The sequence below is a fragment of the Giraffa tippelskirchi genome, chromosome 6 (assembly GCF_054371585.1).
Source record: "Giraffa tippelskirchi isolate mGirTip1 chromosome 6, T2T-mGirTip1v1.2.pri, whole genome shotgun sequence".
In the NCBI taxonomy this organism is placed as follows: Eukaryota; Metazoa; Chordata; class Mammalia; order Artiodactyla; family Giraffidae; genus Giraffa; species Giraffa tippelskirchi.
Window position 1 is genome coordinate 87,578,650 of NC_137280.1, and position 27,242 is coordinate 87,605,891.

A 27,242-nucleotide genomic window follows, 5' to 3' on the forward strand; every position below is an offset into this window, starting at 1 on the left:
GGGCCAATTGTCCTGGAGCTGAAGAAGTGTCTGTGGTTATAGGGCTCAAATAAAGAGAGCCAGAAATTGATATTGTTTGATCTGACTGTGGAAGCGGAATTTGTCCCTTCTATTTATTTCCTAGAATTTCCATTTATCTGAGTTCAACTCCTCTATACAAAGTAGCTCAGTTTACTGAGCTTTTTTGTGAATAATGCATTTAAAATTTTGATAGGGGTTGCATTGAGTCTGGGTAGTATGAACATTTTAATAATATAAAGTTTCACAAACCATGGACACTTTATACCTCTTCATCTACTGATCTTCTTTAACTTCTCTCAACAGCATCTTACAGTTTGTAGTGTACATATCTTTCACTTCCTTGGTAAAATTTATTTATAAATGTTTCATACTTTTGGATGTTATTATAAATAAAATTGCTTTTCTTATTTTTTTTTTAGCTCTGATAGTTTGGTGTTACTGTGTAGAAATACAGCTTATGTTTATAAGGTCATTTTTTACCCTGCAACTTTATTCAAGTATTCGTTATAAGTCTTTTCTAATGGAGTCTTTAGTATTTTCTATGTATGTGATAATGTCATCTACTAATACAGCTTACATTGCTATTTCTTTATTGAATTGCATGCTTTTTGTTCATTTATTGCCTAATTCCTCTGCAGAAAACTTCCAGTGCTGTGTTGTATAGAACTAGCAAGAATGGGCATTTTTGTCTTTCAACTTAAGAGGAAAGCTTTTACTTTTCATATTTGAGTTTGCTGTTACCTGTGAGGTGGTCATATAATACCTTTGTTATAAAAAACTGTAGACGTACATTTATTCTAAACCCATTTTGTTGAAAACTATTACCATAATAGGGCTTCCTTGGTAGCTCAGTGTTAAGAATCTGCCTGCAATGCAGGAGACACAGGATATGCGTCTTTGATCCCTGGGTTAGGAAGATCCCCTAGGAGGGCATGGCAACCCACTCCAGTATTCTTTGTGTGTGTGTGTGTGTGTGTGTGTGATTTAATATCGATTTTATTTTATTTTATTTTATTTACTTTTTTTTTCTTTCTTTATTTTTTTATTTGTTTTGCCATACATTGACATGAATCCACCATACTCCAGTATTCTTGTCTGGAGAATCCCATGGGCAGAAATGCCTGGAAGGCTATAGTGCCTAGGGTTGCAAAGATTCGGGCATGACTAAAGCTATTGAGCATGCATGCATTATCATAAAGGATGTTTAATTTTGTCAAAAAATTTTTCTCAGTCTTTAGTGATTATATTTTTTTGTTCTTCATTCTGTTAATTGGTGTATTACATTTATGGATTTATATCCTTGAATATCAGGGGAAAATCTCATTTGAATTCAGTGTATAATATTTATCATGTGCTATGGAATTTTTTTAAAACTGGCATTTTGCTGGGAGGGAATACTTTGCATCTATGTTTCCCAGGAATATTGTTCTGTAATTTTCTTTCCTTGTAATGTTTTCATTCGGTTTAGGTGTCAGAGTAATGTCGACTTTGTCAAATGACTTAGAAAGTGCTACCTCCTTATCAACTTTTTAGATTTTGAGAAGGATTGGTATAATTCAACAGTGAAGCCATCTTACCTGGGGCTTTTCTTTAATACCAATTCAAGCACCTTTCTAGTCATTGGTCTGTTCAGATATTCTGTTTCTTCATGATTCAGTCTTGGTAACTTGTGTGCTTCTAGGTATTTACACTACTTCTCAGTTACTTAACTTGTTGATATGTAATTGTTTATGATGATCTCATGATTCTTTGTATTTGTGTGACATCAGCTGTTATGTCTCTTCTTTCATGTAAACTCTTCTTAGTCATCCCTCTTTTTTCTAGTCTAGCCAAAAGATCACCAACGTTGTTCGTCTTCTTAAAAACCGCCTCTTAGTTTCATTCATTTTTAAATTGTCTTTCTAGCCTGTGTCTTATTTCTCTCCACTCCAATACTTATTTTCTTCCTTCTGTTGACTTTGGGCTTAGTTTGCACTTCTTTTTGTAATTCCTTGATGTAGAAATTTAGGTTGTCTATTTGGTATCTTTCTTTTATCTTAATTTGGCATTTAGCCTGCATGCTAAGTCCCTTCATTTGTGTCCGACTCTTTGTGACCCTATAGACCATGTAGCCTACCAGGCTTCTCTGTCCATGGGATTCACAAGATAAGAATGTCCTCTTCCAGGGGATCTTCCTGACCCAGGGATACAACTAGGTCTCTTACATCTCTTGCATTGGAGATGGGTTCTTTATACCACTAACGCCACTTGGCAAAGTCCTTGGTGTTTAGAGGGCAAGTTTAATCCTTTTCCATCATATGAGGATACAGGAAAACTTTTAATTTACAATCCAGAAGACAGCCTTCTTTGGACTTTGACCATGCCTACACCTGATCTTACATTTCCAGAACTATAAAAATAAATGTGTGTTGTTGGTAGACCACCAGTTTATGGAATTTTGTACAGACCCTGAACTGATAGCAACCCAATCCAGTGGGTAGCCTGGAGAATTCCATGGAAAAAGGAGCCTGGTGGGCTACGATTCATGGAGTCACAAAGAGTCAGCCATGACTGAACGACTGAGCACACCTGCCCTGACTTTTAGCCATTTCACAAGACAGCAACTTACTACTTAAAAGCCAGCTGCAGAATCATTTCTCTGCTTCCAAACTTTTCTTTTAGGAAGGGCCCAGTCTCTTTTAAAGGCTAACTTGATTGCATCAGGCCAAACCAGAATAACCTCACTCTTGATTAGCACAAAGAAAACTGAATTGAGACTTTATTAAATCTGGAAAATATTTTCATTTTTTTCCATAAAGTATATTCTAATATTGAGTGTTAAATTCACTTATCCACACTCAAGGGGAGATGCATCTAGAGTGCATAAGGCAGAAACAGGGATCTTGAAGCTGTCTCAGAATTCTGCCTGCTACACTGGGTTAAAGAAGATTCAGTATTGTTATGATGTCAGTTCTACCTAATCTGTTCTACAGATGGAAATTCAACTAAAAATTCTTACAAATTTTCTTTCAGGTAGTAATTGCCAATCATTTCTGATATTTATATGGAAAATGCAAAGAACTGCCAAAGGCAAAAAAAGATTTTTGAAGGTTTCACACTGGCAAGTGCTCTAAAAATATAATGAAGACAGTGTGATTTGGGGCTTCCCAGGTGGCACTAGTGGTAAAGAACCCACCTGCCCATGCAGATCACATAAGAGATGAGGGTTCAATCCCTGAGTCTGGAAGATCCTCTGGAAGAGGGCATGGCAACCCACTCCAGTATTCTTGCCTGGAGAATCCCCATGGACAGAGGAGCTTGGCAGGCTACAGTTCATGCAGTCGCAAAGAGTCAGACACGACTGAAGGGACTTAGCACACATGCACACACAGAAACTTATGGAGGAGTAGAACAGAGTCATGAATAGACATATCTGCTCGATTGATTTTTGACAAAAGCACTAAAACAGTGAAGAAAATAATGTTTTGACAAAATGGTGCAGGAAGTGGATATATGTAGAGAAAAACACATAAATATCTATGCATTGAAATCAGTAACTATATTAAATGGTGTGTATGTCCCACCCATATCATGTTTATTCCTATAATTTCTGACATTTCAAAACTCAGTTTTCAACTACCATATCTTGATCTCTTTATCCAAGGGCTTTAAGTGGACAATGAAACATTCTCTCATCATTTGCACAGTTATCTGAGAATTGCAATGAAATATTATAACCTTTCCTAGAATTCTCTATTCTCATGGTAGTCAACCGACACTTGATCTTTAAATAGTCTTGAATGGCACTGAAGCATGTAAATTATTATATGTGAAACAAATCGCCAGTCCAGGTTCGATGCATGATACAGGGTGCTCGGGGCTGGTGCACCAGGATGACCCAGAGGGATGGGATAGGGAGGGAGGTGGGAGGGGGGTTCTGGAAGGGGAAAACGTGTACACCCATGGTGGATTCAGGTCAATGTACAGCAAAACAAATACAATATTGTAAAGTTAAAAAATAGATAAATAAACTAATTTAAAATTAAAAAAATAATCTTTAAGATGTTTACTTATTTTCTTGGGCTCAAAAATCACCCTGGATGGTGACTGCAGCCATGAAATTAAAAGACACTTGCTTCTTGGAAGGAAAGCTCTGACAAACCTAGATAACATATTAAAAAGCAGAAACATCACTTTGCCGACAAAGGTCCCTATACTCAAAGCTATAGTATTTCCAGTAGTAATGTACAGATGTGAGAGTAGGACCATAAAGGAGGTTGAGCACTAAAGAATTGATGTTTTTGACTTGTGATGCTGGAGACTTTTGAGAGTCTCTTGGGGAGAAAGGAGATCAAACCAGTCAATCCTGAAGGAAATCAACCCTCAGTATCCATTGGAAGAAATGATGCTGAAGCTGAAGCACCAATCCTTTGGCCACCTGGTGAGAAAAGCTGACTTCTTGGACAAGACCCTGATGCTGAAAGATTGAGGGCAGGAGGAGAAGGGGATGACAGAGGATGAGATGGTTGGATGGCATCACTGACTCAAGGGACGTGAGTTTTTGAGCAAATACACAGAGATAGTGAAAGACAGGAAAGCTTGGCATGCTGCAGTTCATGGGGTCCCAAAGAGTCAGACATGACTTAGCAACTGAGCAACAGCAAGATTTTAACTGAAACCTTGCCTGATGAATGTTGACATGACCTTTCTCCCATGACAGTCCCCCAAGAAAACACTTCCTCAAGTCCCTGACTCTTATTGGATGCACCTGACTCACCTCAGATTTCAGAATAGATGGTTTCTCTGAGATTTCCAGTCTTCAATAGGTTCAAGAAAAGATACAATTTCATAGTTTATTTGCCCCTTTCCTGTTAAAGTAAGTGCTTTCTAGATTTCCACAATCGAGACAGGAACTGTATTTTACAACTCTCTCTAACATTGTTTGGAGAGACAGAGAGAGAGAGGGAGAGAGGAGAGAGAATGAATATTTCTTTAATATCTAATGAAAGATGTGAAATACAGTATAATAATGCATATATATGGAATTTAGAAAGAGGGTAACGATGACCCTATATGCAAGACAGCAAAAGAGACACAGATGTATAGAATAGTCTTTTGGACTCTGTGGGAGAAGGTGAGGGTGGGATGATTTGAGAGAATAGCATTGAAACATATATATTATTGCCAGAGTCCAGCTCCAGCAGCCAGGGAATCGGCCTGAAGGGATGAGCGGTGTTGGCGGAGAATGATGCAGCCTCTGCCTCAAGGTGCGGGACTGCATGTTTATTTCAAGCATCAGGTTTTCTTTTATACTTTAACAAAGTCATTAGGTCAGAGGTTTGACATCTTCAGTTCCCCCTCACCAAAATTTATTGTCTCCAGAAATCATTGTTGCCCTTCAACCAGAGTTCCTGCTTTAGCAATTCTCTCAGAATCAGGTTTACTATCTATTATCTACTTTCTCTTAAGTATCCTATATTTAACTTGTGATTACATTGTAACTCATGCTTATATCTGGGCTGCATACCACATTCCTCAGTTTATTTCTTATCTTTCTAAATCCTTCTAGCCCCTAGTATCCTAAGCTCACTATCTCCTAAAAAGGCTTCTAGCTATTAGTATCTCTAAAATTCCTAATCTCTATAAGCTATAGTAAAATATGCTAACACTACAACATTCCTTAAACTTTTAGCTTCTAACTATTCTTAATTATTCCTAAACCCTAAACTCAGCAAACTTCTTTTGCCATAAACATTTCCTTCACAAGCAGGTCTCAGATAACAATGGGTCTCCTTCCCATGGCCTCAAGCTGCAGCCTACGTGCTCATCCTGGAACATTCTGTGTAAAGATCCTTGAACAAATGTCAATGGTTAACTTTATGGATTATTTTCTGGGCACAACTGCAGAAGGCTTTGTGCTTTCTCATGCTCCTCTCAAGAACAATAAGCACCTTAACATTCTTTGCAGTCAACTCAACCGAAGAAAGGAAAGAACAAGTCAGAATCACAAGACCTAACTTCTTCATCCCGGGACCGTGCCTGTGGTATGAGGAGAAGGGGTTGGGGCCGTGCCTCCATTTTTTCAGTAATGCCTAACACGGTTCCCGATATATTATCATATGTGAAACATATCGCCAGTCCAGGTTCGATGCATGAGACAGGGTGCTCAGGGCTGGTGCACTGGGATGACCTTGACGGATGGGATGGGGAGGGAGGTGGGAGTGAGGTTCAGGGTGGGGAACACATGTACACCCAGGGTTGATTCATGTCAATGTATGGCAAAAACCACTATAATATTATAAAGTAATTAACATCCAACTAAAATAAATAATTTAAAAAATATAAAAGGAAAAAAATAATTAATTAATTAAAATAATAAATAAATTAATTGAAAGGCAAAAATAAAAAATACTATCTAATAAAAGATGTAATAGTGCAAGTATGTGTGGATTAGTCACTCAAGTTGTGTCCAACTCTTTGCGACCCCATGGCTACTCTGTCTATAGGATTCTCAAGGCAAGAATACTGGAGTGAGTTGCCAGTTCCCTCCCCAGATAGTACAAGTAGCACTTTGGTATCTAAATCTATTTGATTCCTGAGTTTTGGAAGGAAATTGAGAATAATTTGAGCTCAGAAAATAAGGTATTCATGGAATTATTTTATTATCATTCCGTAAATCAGTAATTAAACCAGTGGGGACTAAATGAAAGTACTCAGGATTAAATTTTTTAATATTTGAAATGTTTCAGGCTGTGATTTTTCTTTTAGAGATTTTATTCCCATGTGCACATCACATGAGAATACTTACTTGAACAGGTCTGTATCCTGTAGTACCCATTTAGTTGGTAGAAAAATATTAATTATCATTAAACATCATGTAAAGTGATATAGGGCTTCCCAGGTGGCACTAGAGGTAAAGAACCCACCTAACGATTTGCAGACACAAGAGATGCAGGTTCAATCCCTGGGACAAGAAGATCCCTTAGAGGAGAGCATGGCAACTCACTCTAGTATTCTTGTCTGGAGGATCCCATGGACAGAGGAACTTGATGGGCTATGGTCCTTAGGGTTGCAAAGAGTCAGACATGACTGAAGCAACTTAGTATGCATGCAAAGTGGTATAGTAGTCAATTTTGCTGTGGCAACAAGCAACTCCCTAAACGTGGTGGCTTCAAATAACAATTGTTTACCTATTATCATATTAGATGCATGGTGCAAAGTGTCTATGGCTCTGGCCAAATTGTGCTAGGCTACCTGCATGTCGGGGGAGCCATACCAGTGGCCAGCTCCTAGGTGGAAAGTGCCCATTCTCATGATAGAGAGGAACAGTAATAGTAATAGAAAGGGTGGGCTCTTCTAAAGCCTCCTACAGCTTCTCCTTAGGCTCTGAGCATGTCATGTCAAGATTCCCAAGTGGGGACATGTATTCCTCCCACTTGCACCTTCAAGGCACAAAGTAATGGATGGGAGGTACATTCCTCTTAAGAGAATAAGGGAGTAATGCAGTAATTTTGAAAAACAAAAATTCTACTCGAGGTAGAAACAAACACAAGTATTTCATACTACTACTGACATCAATTGCTTATGAATTCTATGCTACAGACTTGCTACAAAGGAAGATAAAAAGAGTTGGAGAAATACGATGATTCACCAAGAAATGGCAGCTTTGCACATATTCTGAATAGACTGTAAAACCAGTAAAATAGCTTGAGATAGTCTAAAACTTCTTCCTGAGATAATATGGAGCCAGCATGAGGGGGTCAGAGTTTATGTCCCTGTGTAGAATAAGGCATAGAATGGTGGCTCTCAAACACTCTCCTCCCTGTGTGGAATTTTGGGAGGAGATATGCCTTTAAAATCACAATTCAATCCATGATCAGAGTATTCCAGGACTCCCTTCTTATTTTAATAGATACTCTGGAGTCCCAATGATTTTAGTAAATTCTGAGCTCAGACATAGTCATAACAGCTGCGGTGAATTGAGCATCTATCTGTGCCAAGTAATTTCCTGTGATATCTAAAATATTATCAACTTAGACAATAACTGCTTAGGTGAAATTTACCCACTTACACAAAGGGATACACAGATCAAAATTATTATTTCCTACCAACAGTGAAATACCCAAGAGGCACATATAAAGTTGTATATGCAGTAGTAGAATGACTGAGTTCAACGTTTGACCACCTTACATTAGACCAGAAGTGGAAAGGAAGATTCTTAATAGAGAAGACCTAAAAGACATACACTTTACTCTGGACCACAGTATTGACATTCAGAGTGTGGTCCACAGAGTAAAACTTACAACATCAACAACATCTGGGAATTTATTACAAATGCAGGACCTCTGGGCAGCCCTGTTGCTGTTTTTCAGTTGCTAAGTCATGTCCTACTCTTTGCAACCTCATGGACTGCAGCACACCAGGCTACTCTGTCCTCCACTATCTATGAGAATTTGCTCAAATTCATGTCCATTGAGTCGATGTTATCTAGCGATCCCATCCTCTGCTGCCCCCTTATCCAGTTGCCTTCAATCTTTCCCATCATCAGGGTCTTTTGCAATGAGTTGGCCCTTCAAATCAAGGGGCCAGAGTATTGGAGCTTCAGCAACAGTCCTTCCAATGAATATTCAGGGTTGATTTCCTTTAGGATCAACTGGTTTGATCTCCTTGCAGTCCAAAGGACTCTCAAGAGTCTTCTCCAACACAACTTGAAAGCATCAATTCTTCGGTGCTCAGCTTCCTTTATAGTCCAACTCTCACATCCATGCATGACTACTGGGAAGACCATAGCTTTGACTATTTGGACCCTTGTTGGCAGAGTGATATCTATGCTTTTTAATATGCTATCCAGGTTTCTCATAACTTTCCTTCCAAAGAGCAACCATCTTTTAATTTTATGGCTGAAGTCACCATCCACAGTGATTTTGGAACCCAAGAAAATAAAATCCATCACTGCTTCCACTTTTTCCCTTTTATTTGCCACGAAGTGATGGGACTGGATGCCATGATCTTAGTTTTTTGAATATTGAATTTCAAGCCAGCTTTTTCACTCTCCTCTTTCACCCTCATCAAGAGGTTTTTAGTTTCTCTTCACTTTCTTCCGTTAAAGTGATATTATCTTCATATCTGCGGTTGTTGATATTTCTCCCACTAATCTTGATTGCAGATTATGCTTCATCAGCCCGGCATTTCACGTGATGCATTCTGCATAGAAGTTAAACAGCAGGGTGACATTCTACAGCCTTGAAGTACTCCTTTTCCAATTTGGATCAAGTCAGTTGTTGCATGTCCAATTCTATTGCTTCTTGACCCACATTCAGGTTTCTCAGGAGACAGATAAGGTGATCTGGTACTCCCATCCCTTTAAGAATTTTCCAGTTTCTTGCAATCCACAAAGTCGAAGATTTCATTGTAGTCAATGAAGCAGGATTAGATTTTTTCTGGAACTCCCTTGCTTTCTCCATGATCCAAAGAATGTTGACAGTTTGAACTCTGGTTCCTCTACCTCTTTGAAACCCAGCTTGCACATTTGGAAAATCTCAGCTCAGGAACTGCTGAATCCTTGCTTGAATGATTTTGAGCATAACCGTAATAGCGTGTGAAATGAGCACAACTGTTTGGTAGTTAGAACTTGGCATTGCCCTTCTTTGAGATTGGAATGAAAACTGACATTTTCCAGTCCTCTGGCCACTGCTGAGTTTTCCAAATTTACTGACATATTGAGTGTAGCACTTTAAAAGTCCTGCCAAATTTGCATCTTCATTTAAACAAGATACCCCAGTGATTCATGTACACATCTACATTGGGAGAAGTGCTTGCTCTGAATAGTGTTTCTGAACTTCACTACTGTTGACATTGTTCTGGATAATTCTATAGGGTTGGGACAGTTTTCTACTTTGCAAACTGTTGAACTGTATCCCTGGCCTGAACCCACTATCAGTGAGTAGCACTTCCCCTGATATGACAATCAACTATTTCTCCAGATATTGCCAAGTGTCTTCAGAAGATAAAATCATCTCTGATTGAGAAGCCTTAGCCTGGAGCGAGAGAACTAGAAATATCTCATGTTCTAATCAAAACACACACCTTACTCAGTTCATAAGTTTTAGGCCAATCACCCAAATTGCAATCACTGCAAATTTAGAAGGAGGCTCATTATTGTACAGTCCTCATAAGATGGACTATTGCAAAAAGTAAATGAAATAATATGTAAGATTCTAAGCTCAGCCCATGGTGTATTAAAAGATCAAAGTGGATATCTTATAATTATCAAATGTTTCATAAATAAAGGACTAAATATCAACTTTTCATATGCATTTAAAGCATGTAAATCCTATTTATGTGTTAAAAGCATTATGAAGCCTAGGATTATTCTATCCATGGTTTTATAACAAAGGCACACACTTCTCTCACTTACTGAAGAAGAAACAGTAATTTTCTGTAGATATCAGGAGTTGTGTTCCCATCACAAGCCAGTGTTTTGGAGGGCCAAGTGACCTAGTCAAGATAGGTTCCTCAGATTTAGACATGGAAGAAAACTTTGACTGAAGGTTGTAAAAAGTTTCAATGTCAGACCTCTGGGTGAGAGGAGAGTTCATGGGGTAACAATAAGAAACAGATTCATCTGACTTCTAACCTGTTTGCCTGGGAATGGCAAATCAGCATGGAAAACTTCCATTCTCTCCAGACAAGTTTCCCTGAGGAAATGATGTGTTCAAGGGTTGGAGTAACAATGGAAAATGTGCTGAAAATAATGAGGAGATGCAGAAAACATAAGGAGATATAAATATCTCCTCTCCTGCAATGTCTGAGCAATTCCATCTTGAGCTGGAGAAGGCATGGTTTTTCATTTAGATTCCCAAGTCTGGTTTTGCTTCACTGCTTCCTAATCAGCTCTTGTTTGAAGACAGAACTTCAATCAACATCATCAACCATTCAGGGAAGAATTTGGACTTTCACACAGAGACCTTCCTCTCAGACTTCCCATCCAGGTGAGTCCAAGCAAGAAATAACCACTGAAGGGGAAAGTCACAGAGAATGAAACTCAACATTATTTATCTGGGGTCACCTGAAAACCTAAACAACTGACCCAGAGCCAAGAGATCTCCATGCTTGCTTGATTAATTTATAACAAATGTATTTAACAACTTAAAAGAAAAGTACCTATGAATTCAGAAATACAAGAATTACAGTTGACAATTAAGTTATATGGATGAAAATCTAGTTGGAAGAGACTCAAGAAGAAATAGGAGGCATAGTGATCAGTAAAATTTGAATGTTTCCAAGGACTTTTGCAGTTGATGGGAATAGGAAATAAGCTATTTGGTTAGAAGTGATTTGTAGTGAAGTGACAACATTTTATTTACTTTTTAATTTTTAAGATGCAATATATTGGAGCATTCATAAGAAAGATCCAGATCAATGGCTGTAGTAACTACCTGGAAACACAGTTCTTGAGACACACATGTCACAGAGTCTTTACTCAGATTTGAGTGTTCACCTGTTTAAAAATTGCATTTACTATACAAACAGGCATATGGTAAAGGGGTTAACTTTGCAATTAGTTCACTACCTATGGGCTGAATATATTTTGGGATTTATTAGCTATTTACTTTCCCTACTGTAAACTCTCCATGCAAATTGTTTCACATACTGGCTTCTGAGTGTTCTATTCTTTTTCTTTTTTTTTCCTACACCCCTTCTTTTATCATTTCTTTCGCCTCTGGCTAAGAAAAGGTCAGGAACTGCACTCCAACAGGTGGAAGAAGGGGAGCATGAAATGTATTTTAAATGCCTTGACAAGTCTTGTTGCTGAAACTAGAGATACAGGCAGCTTCTCTGTCCCCACTCTTCCCCTCCCAACACAAGTGTGTCAGGCACCATTTCTTGGCTCCATTTCACTGAAGAATGCTCTAAACTGCAACCACTTCCCCTACTCCAGATTCCCTATGTGAGTCTCTCTTTATTCTTGTTTTTGTTGCATTCTTTCAAACAAAGGGTTATCATTTTTAAAGGAAGTTTGCTATGCGTCATTTAATTCTTGTATGTGTGTATACTGCATTTGTTGGGTTGTATGAGAGTGCATAAATTGGAAATGGTCAAAACTGTCAGTTGGTCATATTTTGGCCTCCCTTCCACTGCTTTTCAAACATAGAAATTCTTCTGCCTCCTTAGTAATAATAAACCATTGTTTATGTGAATTGCCGTCTTATTCACATGTTTTTACTTAGGCCTACCTTTTGCCTGTTATGAGTAAATCTGTTTTTAAAATGGCAATAATTTGTTGCCCTTTTGTGGAACACATACTTTTGCATTCAACTAATTTATTGCTTATTTCTTTTTCATGAACATGTTTGGATCCATTTTAGGGCTTCCCTGGTGGCTTAGATGGTAAAGAATCTGCCTGCAATGTGGGAGACCTGGGTTTGATCTCTAGGTCAGGAAGATCCCCTGGAGAAGGGGATGGCTATCCATGACAGTATTTTTGCCTCTAGAATTCCAATGACAGAGGAGCCTTACAGGATACAGTACATGGGGTCACCAAGAGTCAGACACTACTGAGTAACTTTCACTCACATATGTATTTAAGGTTGAATTTATATTTTTGCATACCGCTTACTGTAATGATTTTTAAAATTATAATGCCTATTCTTTTTTTTAGGTTTTTGTTCATTTCATTTCACTTGTGTAAATTTGACTATTGTTATTTTATATGTTATTTCTTTCAAAAATTCATCTTACTATCTTATTCAATTTTGTTTAGTTGTTTTGTATCCACTATATTTAGCATGCTATTCTATTTATTTCATAAATTTCATTTTCTAAAAATCTGTTTTATATAAATGCCCACCTTTATGAAGCCACAAGAGCAAGGAAAGCAGGTGAGGTCCATGCTTTTTGGATCTCCTTTTTTTTTTGCATGGAGAAAGAAGATTACAATAAAATAAATATGTGTATTACAGAATGCTCATAGGCATAAGCCAAATGAAATGAAGGGTAGATTTTGTGGCATGTATAGGATTTTATAAATCACACTGTGAGACAACTTCCTCATCTGGAACAAGAATCAGAAAGTGAAATAGAACCTGAAAAAGAATGGATATATGTCTCTGTTTGACTTAGTCATTTTATTGTATGCCTGAAACTAGTACAGCATTGTAAATCAACTATACTCCATTATAGTTTTTTAAAAATTTAAATAAGTAAAAGAAGTGAAGTATAAAAAAGAGAAGTAGAGTGTGACCAATGGGTTTTTCAAAAAAAAAAATAGGACAAAAACAAAGCCCCAAAATAATAAAGAAAATGACACATAAGAAAATTAACGAAAGGGTCAGCTTCATCCACTATTGAACCACATGCGCTTAGTTGCTCAGTAGTGTCTGATTCTTTATGACCCCATGCACTGTAGCCCGCCAGCCCCCTCTGTCCATGGGGATTCTCCAGGCAAGAATACTGGAGTGGGTGGCCATGCCCTCCTCCATGGGATCTTCCCAACCCAGGGATCAAACTCAGGTCTCCCATATTGCAGGTTGATTCTTTACCATCTGAGCCATGAGGGAAGCCCACGAATACTGGAATGGGTAGCTGATCCCTTCTCCAGGGGATCTTCCCAACCCAAGAATCGAACCAGGGTCTCCTGCATTACAGGCAGATTCTTTACCAGCTGAGCTACCAGAGAAGCCCACTGAACCATATAAAAATAGAAGTAGTCAAATACACAGGAACAAAGATGATATAAAAATTCAATGGATTTTCATGTGGATACTGTGATGTTGTAAAAAGAGGAAAAGAATTGTGCTCAGTGTGGCATCCTTGAGTCTCAGATCACTTCAGTACCAATGCTGCTGCCTGCTCTCTCTGTAACCTGCCTCTTCTGTTGAGCTCTTTATTTGTATTGCTTTCCCTCAACAAGATTGCTTTCCCTATCCTTGCATTTATCTCAGTGGATAAGAAACTTCTTTGAAATGTCCAAGCTGTCTACATGTTTTTAACATGTGATCTAGTATATGTGCACAGGCAAGCAAGGAATAGATACGTAGGCATATGTGCACACACGTACAGACACAAACACATCTGAACAAGTGTGTTAGTGGCTCAGTTGTGTCCAGTTCGTTGCAACTCCATGGACGGTAGCTTTCCAGGCTCCTCCAACCATAGAATTTTCCAGGCAAGAATACTGGAGTGGGTTGCCATTTCCTTCTCCAGGACATCTGAACAGAGAACCAAAAACACCCTTATTATGTATGATGCACTCTGATATCTTCTTTTGTGTTTTACTTATTCTATTCTATTTTATTCTTACAAACCACATAGTCTGACCCTTTAATAGATCTGGATCTCAAAATATGGAAAATATTCTTCAGTATGTTTCCATACCTCTGTTAGTATTTCTTGGCTTCTTTTTCTTCTTTCATCATCAGCAACTTCTGTGAGAACATATTATTTTATTCCTTTATGCAATGTATATTTACTCAGCTACTGTTCCTAACTAAATTAAGTCTGGGGTGTTGAGGAGTATGCATGATATTAATAAATGCCTCAAGGCACTCACAGCTAGAGAGGATAATAGGTATATAATTAAATAAAAGTTACAAGTTATTGCAAAAGAAACACTTCTTTATATGTGGGAATATTTTTTAAAAGGATTCATGAACAAGATTACATAGGCAGTCTAATAAAGAAGATGACATTTTGAAGATAGTGGTGAATAAAAATTTCCAAATAGACCAATGGTTGACTCTCCAAGCAGAGGGAAACAGATACACATAGACTCTGAGTCTTGAGCCTGTGATATCCAGTGATGCTGTGACTGAAGATCAATATTCATGAAATTGATGTGGGTGAACGTAGCACAAAGAAATGAAGTTGGTGATTCAGACAATAAGAGTCAAGCCTAGAGTTTGAAATTATGGGATTTGGGGTTCATCCTCCAGTGGGGAGACCCTGGGAGAAGTTGGGCAGTTTGCTTTGTAATATAGAAAGGTTTCTATGGGTCCGTGTAAATATTGGCTGCAGGGGTACCAGCCTGTGAAAGACGAGTGATATTGGGAACCTCAATAGGAAAGCAGTGGAGACATTTGAGAGGAAGAAGGAAAAAAAAAAAAACAGTCAAATCTCATTGTCAGAGGTAACCATTTACTAACAGGAAGCAGCTATAGTTTAGTGCACATGCCTGCTCAGTCATGTCTGACTCTTTGAGACCCCATGGACTGTAGCTCAGCAGTCTCCTCCACCCATGGCAAGAATACTAAAGTGGGTTGACATTTTCTTCTCCAGGGGAATCTTCCCCACCCAGAGATCAAACCTGCATCTCCTGTGGCTCCTGCATTGGCAGGCTAATTCTTTACCGCTGAGCCACCAGAGAAGCCATCAGCAGGAAGGAACGATGCAAAGCTTTTTATGTGTACTGATGAAATCTGTCAGGCTTCTGTGACTTAGCGACTAACCCACCACCACTAAATCTGTCAGCTACTCCAAGAGAATGGATACTGCTATTCCTGTTGTTTGGGTGAAGATATTAACATTTAGAATATTTCCAGTGACTTTGCAAAATCAAACAGCAAATATGTGCAGAACCAAAACTCAAAACCAGAGTTTCAAATTATAAAAGTTTTGCATTTGATATCACTTAGAAAGAGCTTCAAATCATAAAAGTTTTGCATTTGATCTTGTTTAGAAAAATATTTTAACTGATAACTTCTTAAAATCCTCCATTTTTGATGTAGTTTCAATACTTTCCTTTGTGAATTTTTAATTTACTCCTCTTGCCAATTTTTCTAGTAGGATGTTCTACATTGATCTTATAAATATATCATTCCTTTCTTTTTGGTAAAATGCTTTTTGCTTCTTTACTCTTCTGAGTATCCAGGATTGAAAGGTTTCCAGGACCAAGAAAGCTTATCTTTATCACAAAAAATTAATACACCCTTTAAGTCTCTTTCTTATACCTGATTTTTTTAGCTTTACACAGCTTGTCGTTATCTAATGATTTTTATAATTTCTTATTTGCTTCTATTCTTTCTCCATCATTGAACTGTATGAACTATTGTATATCAGCACTGTATCCTCTTTATCTAGAAGTTAATCAGTCTTCAATCTATACTGCCAAATATGTGACATAATTTCTCTTCAAAGTTTAGAATAAATGATTTTATAGGGAGGAGATTGAATGTGGGATGAAGTATTCAGAGATAGCACATGGAATCACTTGAGGGAAATTTTTCATATAAAAATTATAGATATTAATATTAAATGCAAAATATGAATTGTAGAATTTCAACTATGTTTACAATGCTAATTTCTGAGAAAACTAGTCATGTTATTTTTGTTTCTTGATAGTCACATTCACCACATGGAACCAGGGAATGATACAAAAATTTTGGAATTCCTTCTTCTGGGATTCTCAAAAGAACCAGAACTGCAGTCCCTCATATTTGGTCTGTTCCTCTCCATGTACTTGATCACTGTGTTTGGAAACCTGCTCATCATCCTGGCCGTCAGCTCAGAACCCCACCTCCACACCCCCATGTACTTCTTTCTCTCCAACCTGTCCTTTGTAGACATCTGCTTCACCTCGGCAACCATCCCAAAGATGCTGCAGAACATAAGGACACAGAGCAAAGTACTAACCTATGAAGGCTGCATCACCCAGATGTATTTTTTCATACTGTTGGCAGTACTGGACATGTTTCTCCTGACTGTGATGGCCTATGACCGATTTGTAGCCATCTGTCACCCTCTGCACTACACGGTCATCATGAACCCCCGGCTCTGTGGTCTGCTAGTGCTGGTGTCCTGGATGATGAGTGCCCTGAATTCCTTGTTACAAAGTGTAATGGTGTTGAGATTGTCCTTCTGTACAGACTTGGAAATCCCCCACTTTTTCTGTGAAATTAATCAGTTGATTCAACTTGCCTGTTCTGACATATTTCTTAATGAGATAGTGATGTATTTTGCAGCTGCAATATTGGGTGGTGGTTCCCTCGCTGGGATTCTTTATTCATATTCCAAGATAGTTTCTTCAATACAAAGAATCTCATCAACTCAGGGGAAGTATAAGGCATTTTCCACCTGTGCATCTCACCTCTCAGTTGTCTCTTTATTTTATTGTACGTGTTTAGGAGTGTACCTTAGCTCTGCTGCTACCCACAGCTCACATTCAAGTGCAATTGCCTCAGTGATGTACACAGTGGTCACACCCATGCTGAACCCCTTCATCTATAGTCTGCGGAACAAAGACATAAAGAGGGCTCTGGAAAGAATCATTAGGAAGGGAGGTATAGAAGGATTATCTGTTCTGGGGCTGAAGAACTACCCATGATTGCAGGGTTTAAGTAAATGGAGCCAGAAATTGCTATGTTTTAACCAGATTTTGGAAGGAGAACTTGTCCATTTATTTCTAGGAATTTCCTTTTATTTGATTTCAACTCATCTACACAATTTAAGGAACTCAATTTATTGAGCTTTGTTATGAATAAAGTTTTGGAAATTTTGATAGAGGGTGCGTGAATCTGTAGAATGCTTTGGGTAGTATCAGCATTTCAATAATATTGAGTCTTCCAAGCCATGGACACCTTACATTTTTTCATCTATTTGTCTTCTTCAATTTTTCTCATCAATATCTTACAGGTTTTAGTGTAAGATATTTAGTGTACAGATTTTAGTGTAAGATATTTTAGTCTTTCCCCTCATTGATTTTTGTATCTACATGACCTATCTAACCCCTCTGAACAACAATTCTAAAAATTTAGAATGAGGGTTCTGATTGTATAGTCCTCATTGGATGGACTTTTGTAAAGAACAAATGGGACAATCAGACTTAGCTTTGGAGAAATCTTTGTCTCAGGGCTTTAAAAATGTTTAGTATTATAACTTTGGAATCCAGAAGAGTTCACGGAGTAGTAATAAGCATTGGATACACTTGACATCTAACTGGTCTCTTGGGAACAAATCAGCCCAGAAAATTTCCATTCTGTCCTGATAAGTTCCCATGGGGAAGTGTGCTTGGGGTTGGAGTAACAGTGGAAAATGTGCTAATGAGAAAATACAGTGGATATGCAGAGCTGTAAATATCTCCACTGCTGCTAGGTCTAAGCATGTTCCACTTTGAGCTGGAGAAGTCATGGTTTGTGCATTTGGATTCTTGAGTCTGGCAGGGGGACCCATATTTCACTTCTTTCTTGTCTGGGAACAGAGCTTCATTCTCCACCATCAACCAGCTGGGGAAGTTTTGGACTTCCACTCAGAGACCTCCATCTCAACCTTTCCATCCAGGTGAGTCTTAGAGCCCAGTAGACACTTCAGGAGAAAGCCACAGAGAATGAGATCCAAGAACATTTACCTGCAGTCACTTAGAAACCCAAATACCTGGCTCAGAGCCAACAGATCTCCCAGTTATGTGCATGTTTGATTAACTGATTTATAAACAACTTATTTAATATGTTAAAAGAGAATCACCTATCACATTCAGCAGTACAAGATTATTTGTGATAATAAGCGGTAGGAATGAAAATATATTTGGATGAAATTCAAGAAGAAATTGGAAGCACAATGGTCTCAGTAATATTTGAACATTTCCAAGGAGATTTAGGATAGGAAAATAAACTATTACATGAAAAGGAATTTGCAGTGAAATGATGACATTGTGTTAATTTAAAAATTTTTTAAGATGGGATATGAATTTGAGCAAATTCTGGGAGATAGTGAAAGTCGGAGAAGGCTCGTGTGCTACAGTCCATGGGGTCACAAAGATTCAAATCAACAGCATAACTACTACCTGAAAACTACAATTTTTGATACACATTTCACAAAATTTTCTCTTACACTGAGCATTCACTTGAAAAAAGTTAAATTTAATATGCAAACAGAAGCTAGTAAAGAGCTTATCTTTGCAACTGTTTATTACCTGGGAGACTGGATATATTTGGAGGTTTATTAGCTATTTGCTGTATCACAAACTGTTTATGCATATTCTTTGCTTTATACACTGGATTCAGATTGTTTTATTCTTTCCAGGTTTTTTTCTGTATCATTTCTTTTATAATCTATTTCATCTCCAGCTCTGAGAGAAAAGACCTTGAATTACACTTTAACATGTGGATGAGGGGGAGAATGAGATGTATTTTAAATACCTTGACAAGCTTTCTATGCTGAAATAGATACATACAACTTCTCTCTCCCCACTCTTTCCCTCACATATAGGTGTCTCAGGTATCATTTCACCCCAAACTGCTCCAAGCTCCAACCACTTTCCCATTCTCCATTTATTCTTGGTTTTTTAATTGCATTTCTTTAAACAAAGATTTACAAATTCTTTAAAAAAATTTTTTTGCTCTTTGCAATTTAAATCATGTATTTATATGTATATATCTGTTGTTGGGTTGCATGAGAGCTTATAAATTTGGGATGTTTAAATCTATTAATTAGTCATATTTTATCCTCTCTCCCACTGATTTTTTAAACATCAAAAGTTCTTATGCATCCATCAGTTCAGTTCAGTTTAGTTGCTCAGTCGTGTCCAACTCTTTGTGACCCTATGGACTGCAGCATGTCAGGCTTCCCTATCCATAACCAACTCCCAGAGCTTGCTCAAACTCATGTCCATAGAGTCAGTGATGCCATCTAACCATCTCATCCTCTGTTGTCCCCTTCTCCTCCTGCCTTCAATCTTTCCCAATCGGGGTCGTTTCCAATGAGTCAGCTTTTCGCATCAGGTGGCCAAAGTATTGGAGCTTTAGCTTCAGCATCAATGCTTCCAATGAATATTCAGGATTGATTTCATTTATGATTGACTGGTTTGATTTTCTTGCAGTCTTTCTATGCATCCATAGAAGGAATAAACCACTTGTTATATGCATTACCATATTATCTCACATGTTTTGCTTTTCTGCCACCTTTTGCCTTTTGTGAGTAGTCTATTTTTAAAAGAGCAATTATTTGCTGCCTTCTTGTGGAATATATGCTTTTGCATACAATTAAAGATTCCTTACATGTTTCTCATAAGCATATTTTAATCCATTTATGTTTGTGTAGGTAGAAATTAAAATTTTAGATATAACTTCCTGTACTATTTTTTGAATTACGTTTTCTATTCTCTTTTAAGTTTTTACCCATATTATTATATTTAAAACCTGTGTTAATATGACTACTGTTACTTTATATTTTTCTTTCAGAAGTTCATTTTATTATCTCATTCTATTTTGCTTAATATGTTTGTTTTGAATCCAATATATTCAATCTGTTTTTGTTTCCCTTGGTGTTCTTTTCATTTTGTAAATTTAATTTTCTAAAATATTTGTTTCTGTATAAATGCACACCTTTATGAAACCATTAGAGTGAACAAAGCAGGTGAGGTCACTGCTTTGGATCTCATATTTTCATGGAGAAAGAAGAATATATTAAAAAATGGCATGTATGACAAAAATGTCCTTAGGTATAAATCAAATGAGAAAGGAGTAAGTAAGTTTTGTGGCAAGGGTAGGATTTTATAGACTGTATTGTGTGAAGGTCTTTGCATTTGGGACAAGAATCAGAAACAGAAGTGAAATGTGACCAATGGTTTTAGCAAAAAGAGATCTGAACTCAAAGTCCAAGAATGACAATGATGCCACATAACAAAACTGAGAGACGTGACATCCTCATCCACTATCATATTACCTCATTCTTTGAAATGTATGAAAATATGTGTAGTCAAACACACAGGAATAAATACAGAATAAAAATTCAGTCAAGGTTCTAATATGAATACCATAATGAGGCGAGTGGAGGAATAAAATTACAGTCAGCATGTGGTCCCTGGAGTCTGACTTCTGCACCTATGGTGCTGCCTGTTCTCTCTGCAACCAAACTCTTCCCTTGAGCTCTATTCACATTGCTTCTCACCATTTTAAGGACTAGCCTCTCTTGTAAGTATTGCATTAACTGCAGTGGATAAGAAGCTTTTCAGAATGTGTCCCAGAGTAAACCACACCTTTTACATGTGATCCAGCTTGTGTGCACAGGCAACCAAGGAATACACCCGTGCATGTGGCTTCCCAGGTGGCGCTGGTGGTAAAGAACCCACCTGCCACTGCAGGAGACATGAGAGATGTGGGTTTGATCCCTGAGTCGGAAAGATCCCCTGAAGGAGGGCATGGCAACTCACTTCAGTGTTCTTGCCTGGAGCATTCCATGGACAGAGGAGCCTGGGGGGCTATAGTCCATAGGTTCACATAGAGTCAAACACAACTGAAGTGACTTAGCACACATACACCCATGTGTATGCACACACACACAAGAACAGCTGAACAAAAAGAATAAACTCCTTACATGTATTAATACAATGCACTCTATTCTTCTGTGTTTAATTTGTTATATCCTATTTTATTTTTACAAACTATAGTCTGATACTCTAATAAATCTGAATCTCAGAATATGGAAAACATTCCTCCAGCATGCCTCCCATACCTACGTTAGCATTTACCTGCTTCTTTTTCTTCCCTAATCATCCACAGTTTCTGAGAGAACATGTTCTTTTATTGCTTTATGCAATATATAATGTATTTATTCAGCTATTTTTCCCAACTAAACTACATTTGGGGGGTTGAGGAGTATGTATGATATTGATACATGCCTCAAGGCACTCATAGTCTAGATGAAAATATTGAATTAATAAAAATCACACAATGATAACCTTTTATCTAAATTATCACTAGATAAACTGTCCTTTTTCTGTGGGAATAATTTTAAAGTTCATGTAGGAGATGTCCAAAACTCCATCTCTAAAACAGGAGATGGAGTTTTTAATACAGAGATAAGTGAAAAAAACCAGATAGACCAGTGATTGACTCTCCAAGCAGAGGGAACAGGTGCATGTACGCTGACACTTGAGCCTGTGGCATCTAGTGAATCTGTGGCCCAAGTTCAATATTTATGAGATGAAGGTGAGTAAGGGCAGCACGAGTGTACAGTTGGTGGTTCATTCAGGGAGAGTCAAGGCTGGGGTTTGAAATTATGGTATTTGGGGTCCATTCCCTATTGGGGAGTCAGTGGGGAGAGTTAAGTCAGGGAGTTGAACAGTCAGCTTTGTAATATAGAAAGACATCTTTAGCTTAATGTGAATATTGGATAGAGGGCCCTGTACCAGCCTGTGATAGATGGGAAAGATGACCGGAAACTGAAATAAGGCTGCGGATTGGGGACTAAGATGTGGGAAAGCAATGGAAACATTTGAGAGGAAAAAGAAAAATCAGTCGAATGTCATCACCAGCGGTAACCACTCATTTACTACCAGGAAGGAACTATTCTAAACTTTTTGCATATATTGACTAAATCTGTCAACTACCTTTTTGTGAGTACTGCTATCCCAATAATTTGAGTAATAATATTAACAGTTAAAAGGTTCCAGTGGCTCTCCATGTTCAAACAGCAAATAAATTCAGATCCAAAATGTAAATCTAGAATTTCAAACTACAAAAGTTTTACAGCTGATATCACTTAGGAATTCTTTTACCAAATCATTCTTTAAATCCTCCACTTTTGTTGAATTTTATTTCACTTTGTGAATTATGGGTTTATTCCTTTTGCTCATTTTCCTAGTGGGAAATCTGTCAGATATTTAATAACGTAAATACATCTCTTCTTTCTTTTTTAGATAAAATGCTTTTTGCTGCTTTGCTATTCTGGGTAACATGGGGTTAGAACAGGGGCTGGAATATTGCCAAAACTAAGGAAGCTTTATCCTCACCACAAACTACGAATTACCTAAGTTTGTTAGAACTTTTTTCCCCTTACATGTCCTTTTCTCCCCCTCTCAGTTTTTTAAAGTGATACTTTATTTTTCTTTAAATACTGGACATAAAATGGTCACATTAAAAAGGAGGCCCACCTATGTTTACAGGTCCATGGGAGACTTAGTGACTGGAATTTAGGTGCTATCACTACAATTTTACAGGAAAAATAATTACTGACATTGACAAAACATTGACAGCTTGCATTGTGTCATTTTTTTCCCAATTATTGCAGCTGAGAGTGTACTGGTAGTAGCATCATTCCAGTACGGGTGTATGTGTGTGTGTGTGTGTGTGTGTGTGTGTGTGTGTGTGTGTGTGTGTGTGAGTGCACAAATGTGCGTGTTGTGGAGCATGAACAGTTCCCAAGGCAGAAAAGGGATACCTGAGTCCATGTATGCATACGTGTGTACTAAGCCGCTTCATTCATGTCCTACTCTTTACAACCCTATGAGCTGTAGCCTGCCAGGCTCCTCTGTCCATGGGATTCTCCAGGTAAGAATATTGGCGTGGGTTGTCATTCCCTTCTCCAGGGGATCTTCCTGATCCAGGGATTGAACCCGTGCTTCTTATGTCTCCTGCATTGACAGGAGGATTCTTTACCACTGGCGCCACTTGGGAAGCCCGAGTCCACGTATAAGGGTCTTCAGTATGAGGTCTTTATAATACAAACCAATATATAAAAATAAATTATAAAAAAAGAAAATAAAATAATAAGGAAGGGATTCATTTCTAATCACTGGATCTCTTGGAAACAAAATTAATACAATGCAGGTAAAAATATGGTGAACTAAGTTCCCCATGACTTGAAGTCTCAGCTGTAGCAGGAAGGACATCTTGTTCCTCCAAATTCTCTGACACTAACATCACTCTCCATCTTGCACATTCCCCTGAACACAGTGGCTTACTTTTTAACCTTGATTTTCTGAAACAACTGCTTTTTAGGTCCTTCACCCTGGCTTTTCACTCTGACCAGCACACACCTCAACCAGATAACCTCGTGTCTCCCACCCTCTTTTCCATGAGGTCTCCAATCAAATATTTTCCAGTCTAACTCAATGACTGAGTGAAAAATAATATACCTTTAACCATTTTGTTATACCTGATTTCTTTTTGTTCATTTCATCTGTCACCATCTGAAAATTTGTATGATTTTTTTCTTTATATTTTTTCTCCATTATTGAAGAACAATAGAGAATATTGTACTTTCTGCCTAGGTATTGGTCAAACCTCAACTGACATTCCTCAAATATGTCACATTAACTTCTTATTTAAAGTGTAGGATACCTGACCACCTGGACAAAAGGCTGGATGCACGATAAGAAGGCACAAGAGCATGCATTGAAGGGGAAAGTTTCATGCCAAATTATGGATACTGACTTCTAATGAAAAGTATATATTGTAGAATTCAATTAGGTTTCCAATCACAATTTTTGAGAAACTTAGTCATATTATTTTTTTTTCCTGGTACCCATCTCCACCACATGGAACCAGTGAATGATACACAAATTTCAGAATTTCTTCTTCTGGGATTATCAAATGAACCAGAACTTCAGCCCCTCATATTTGGACTTTTCCTCTCCACGTACCTGACCACTGTGTTTGGAAACCTGCTCATCATTCTGGCCGTCAGCTCAGACCCCCACCTCCACACCCCCATGTACTTCTTCCTCTCCAACCTGTCCTTTGTAGACATCTGTTTCATCTCCACCACCATCCCAAAGATGCTGAATAATATACAGACACAGAGCAAAGTTATAACTTATGAAGGCTGCATCACCCAGATATACTTCTTCCTATTCTTTGCTGCACTGGAAAATTTCCTCCTGGCTGTGATGGCCTATGATCGCTTCCTGGCCATCTGTCAGCCTCTGCACTACATGGTCATCATGAACCCCCGGCTCTGTGGCCTGCTGGTGCTTGTGTCCTGGGTGATGAGTGCCCTGAATTCCTTAAGCCAAAGTTTAATGATGTTGTGGCTGTCCTTCTGTACAGACGTGGAAATCCCCCATTTTTTCTGTGAAATTAATCAAGTGGTTCAACTTGCCTGTTCTGACACATTTCTGAACGACATGGTGATGTATTTTGCAGCTGGAATGTTGGGTGGTGCTTCCCTCACTGGCATTCTTTACTCATACTCTAAGATAGTTTCCTCCATACGAGGCATCTCATCAGCCCATGGAAAGTATAAAGCATTTTCCACCTGTGCATCTCACCTCTCAGTTGTTTCCTTATTTTATTGTACTATCTTAGGAGTGTACCTTAGCTCCACAGGTACCTACAGCTCACACTCAAGTGCAATCGCCTCAGTGATATACACAGTGGTCACACCCATGCTGAACCCCTTCATCTACAGTCTCAGAAATAAAGACATAAAGAGGGCTTTGAAAAGAATCACTGGAATGTCAGTTATATAAGGTCCAATTGTCCTGGGGCTGAAGAAATATTCATGACTGTAGGGCTCAAAACCTGAGAAGCAGAAGGTGCTATTCTTCCTTTTTTTTAAAATTTATTTGAGTGAAGTATAGCTGATTTACAATGTTGTATCATTTTCTACTGTACAGCAAAGTGATTGTTTTATGTGTGTGTGTGTGTGTGTGTGTGTATATATATATATATATATGCTGCTAAATCGCTTCAGTCTTGTCCGACTCTGTGCGACCCCACAGACGGCAGCCTACCAGGCTCCTCCGTCAAAAACCATGATGCAATATTTTTCATATTCTTTTGCATCATGGTTTTGTCACAGGTTATTGAATATAGTAGGTTTCCCATGTAACTCAGCTGGTAAAGAATCTACCTGCAATACAGGAGATCCTGGTTCGATTCCTGGGTGGGGAAGGTCCGCTGGAGAAGGGATAGGCTACCCACTCCAATATTCTTGGGATTACCTGGTGACTCAGCTGGTAAAGAATCTGCCTGCAACGTGGGAGACCTGGGTTCAGTCCCTGGATTGGGAAGATCCCCTGGAGAAGGGTAAGACTACCCATTCCAGTATTCCGGCCTTGAGAATTCCATGGACTGTATAGTCCATGGTGTCACAAAGAGTCGGACACGACTGAGGAATCTTCACACACACATTGAATATAATTCCCTGTGCTCTACACTATAAGACCTTGTTGTTTATCCATTTTATATATAATAGTTTGCATCTGCTAACCCCAAACCCCCAATCCATCCCTCTCCAGCACTCTCTCCTCCTTGGCAACCACAAGTCTATTCTCTATGTATGTGAGTCTGCTTCATAGGTAATTTTAGATTCCATGTGTAAGTGATATCATATGGTATATTTCTTTCTCTTTATGACTTACTTCACATACTATGATAATATATAGGTTTATCCATGTTGCTGAAAATGGCATTATTTCATTATTTTTATGTCTAAGTAGTATTTCATTATGTATTTTGTGTGTGTGTGTGTGTGTGTGTGTGTGTATACATTGATGGTAGTGGTGGTTCTAGTTTCTCAGTCATGACCAACTCTTTGTGACACTATAGACTGTAGCCAGTCAGGCTCCTCTGTTTGTGGGATTATCCAGGCAAGAATACTGAAGTGGGTTGTCATTTCCTTCTCCAAGGATATATATATATGCAAATATATATATATATACACCACATTTTTATCCATTCATCTGTTAATGGACTTATAGATTGTTTCCATGTCTTGGCTATTGTAAATAGTGCTACAATGACTATTTGGGTGCATGTATCTTTTCAAATTACAGTATTCCTTGGATATATGCCTAGAAGTAGAATTGCTGGATCATATGACAATTCTATTTTTACTGTTTTGAGGACCCTCCATACTGTTTTCCATAGTGACTCCAATAATTTGCATGCCCATCAACAGTGCAGGAGGGTTCCCTTTTGTCCACACCCTCTCCAGTATTTTTTATTGATAGGCTTTTTAATGATGCCCATTCTGACAGTGTGAAGTGATATCTCACTGTTTTGATTGTTGAAGTAGAACTTTCTCCTTCTATTTATTTACTTGAATGCCCATTTCTTTGAATTCAACTGCTCTTCACAATTTGTCATTCACATTATTAAGCTTCTACTCCATATGTTATATAGACATTTTCCCCTTTGTCCATATTCACACATTCCCAAAGTTTTTCCCAAGTTTAAATCGTAAATGTTTGAAAATTTTCCATTATATTTTATGGGACACCTTTGATTTCTAAAAAATAATTTCCTCTCAAAGACCTGTTTCAGTGGACTTGTGGACACAGTGCAAGAGGGAGGGAGAAAGCAGCATCAACATATGTACACTGTTGTGTGTAAAATGGATAGTTGATGAGAAGTTGCTATATAATACAGGGAGTCCAACCTGGCACTCTGTGATGACCTACAGGGGTAGGATGGGGGGAGGGAGGGAGAGTGCAGAGAGATGGGATACAATAACTGCAGATTTAAAGTGCACAATTTAATGAATTATAAGAGTTATAAAAAAAACTAAGAGAATGTACTGCATAT

The 27,242-nt window shown here is 38.1% G+C and overlaps 2 protein-coding genes across 2 annotated transcripts; both read left to right on the forward strand.

Moving 5' to 3' along the window:
• Positions 1–16,315: 16,315 nt before the first annotated feature.
• Positions 16,316–17,320, forward strand: LOC145509820 (olfactory receptor 7A17-like). Its single transcript, XM_081499207.1, has one exon. The coding sequence runs from the start codon at positions 16,316–16,318 to the stop codon at positions 17,318–17,320; it is 1,005 nt and encodes a 334-aa protein (XP_081355333.1).
• A 6,900-nt stretch (positions 17,321–24,220) lies between these two features.
• LOC145510397 (olfactory receptor 7A17-like) lies at positions 24,221–25,183 on the forward strand. The gene has a single exon (XM_081501508.1). The coding sequence runs from the start codon at positions 24,251–24,253 to the stop codon at positions 25,181–25,183; it is 933 nt and encodes a 310-aa protein (XP_081357634.1). The 5' UTR covers positions 24,221–24,250.
• Positions 25,184–27,242: the final 2,059 nt, after the last annotated feature.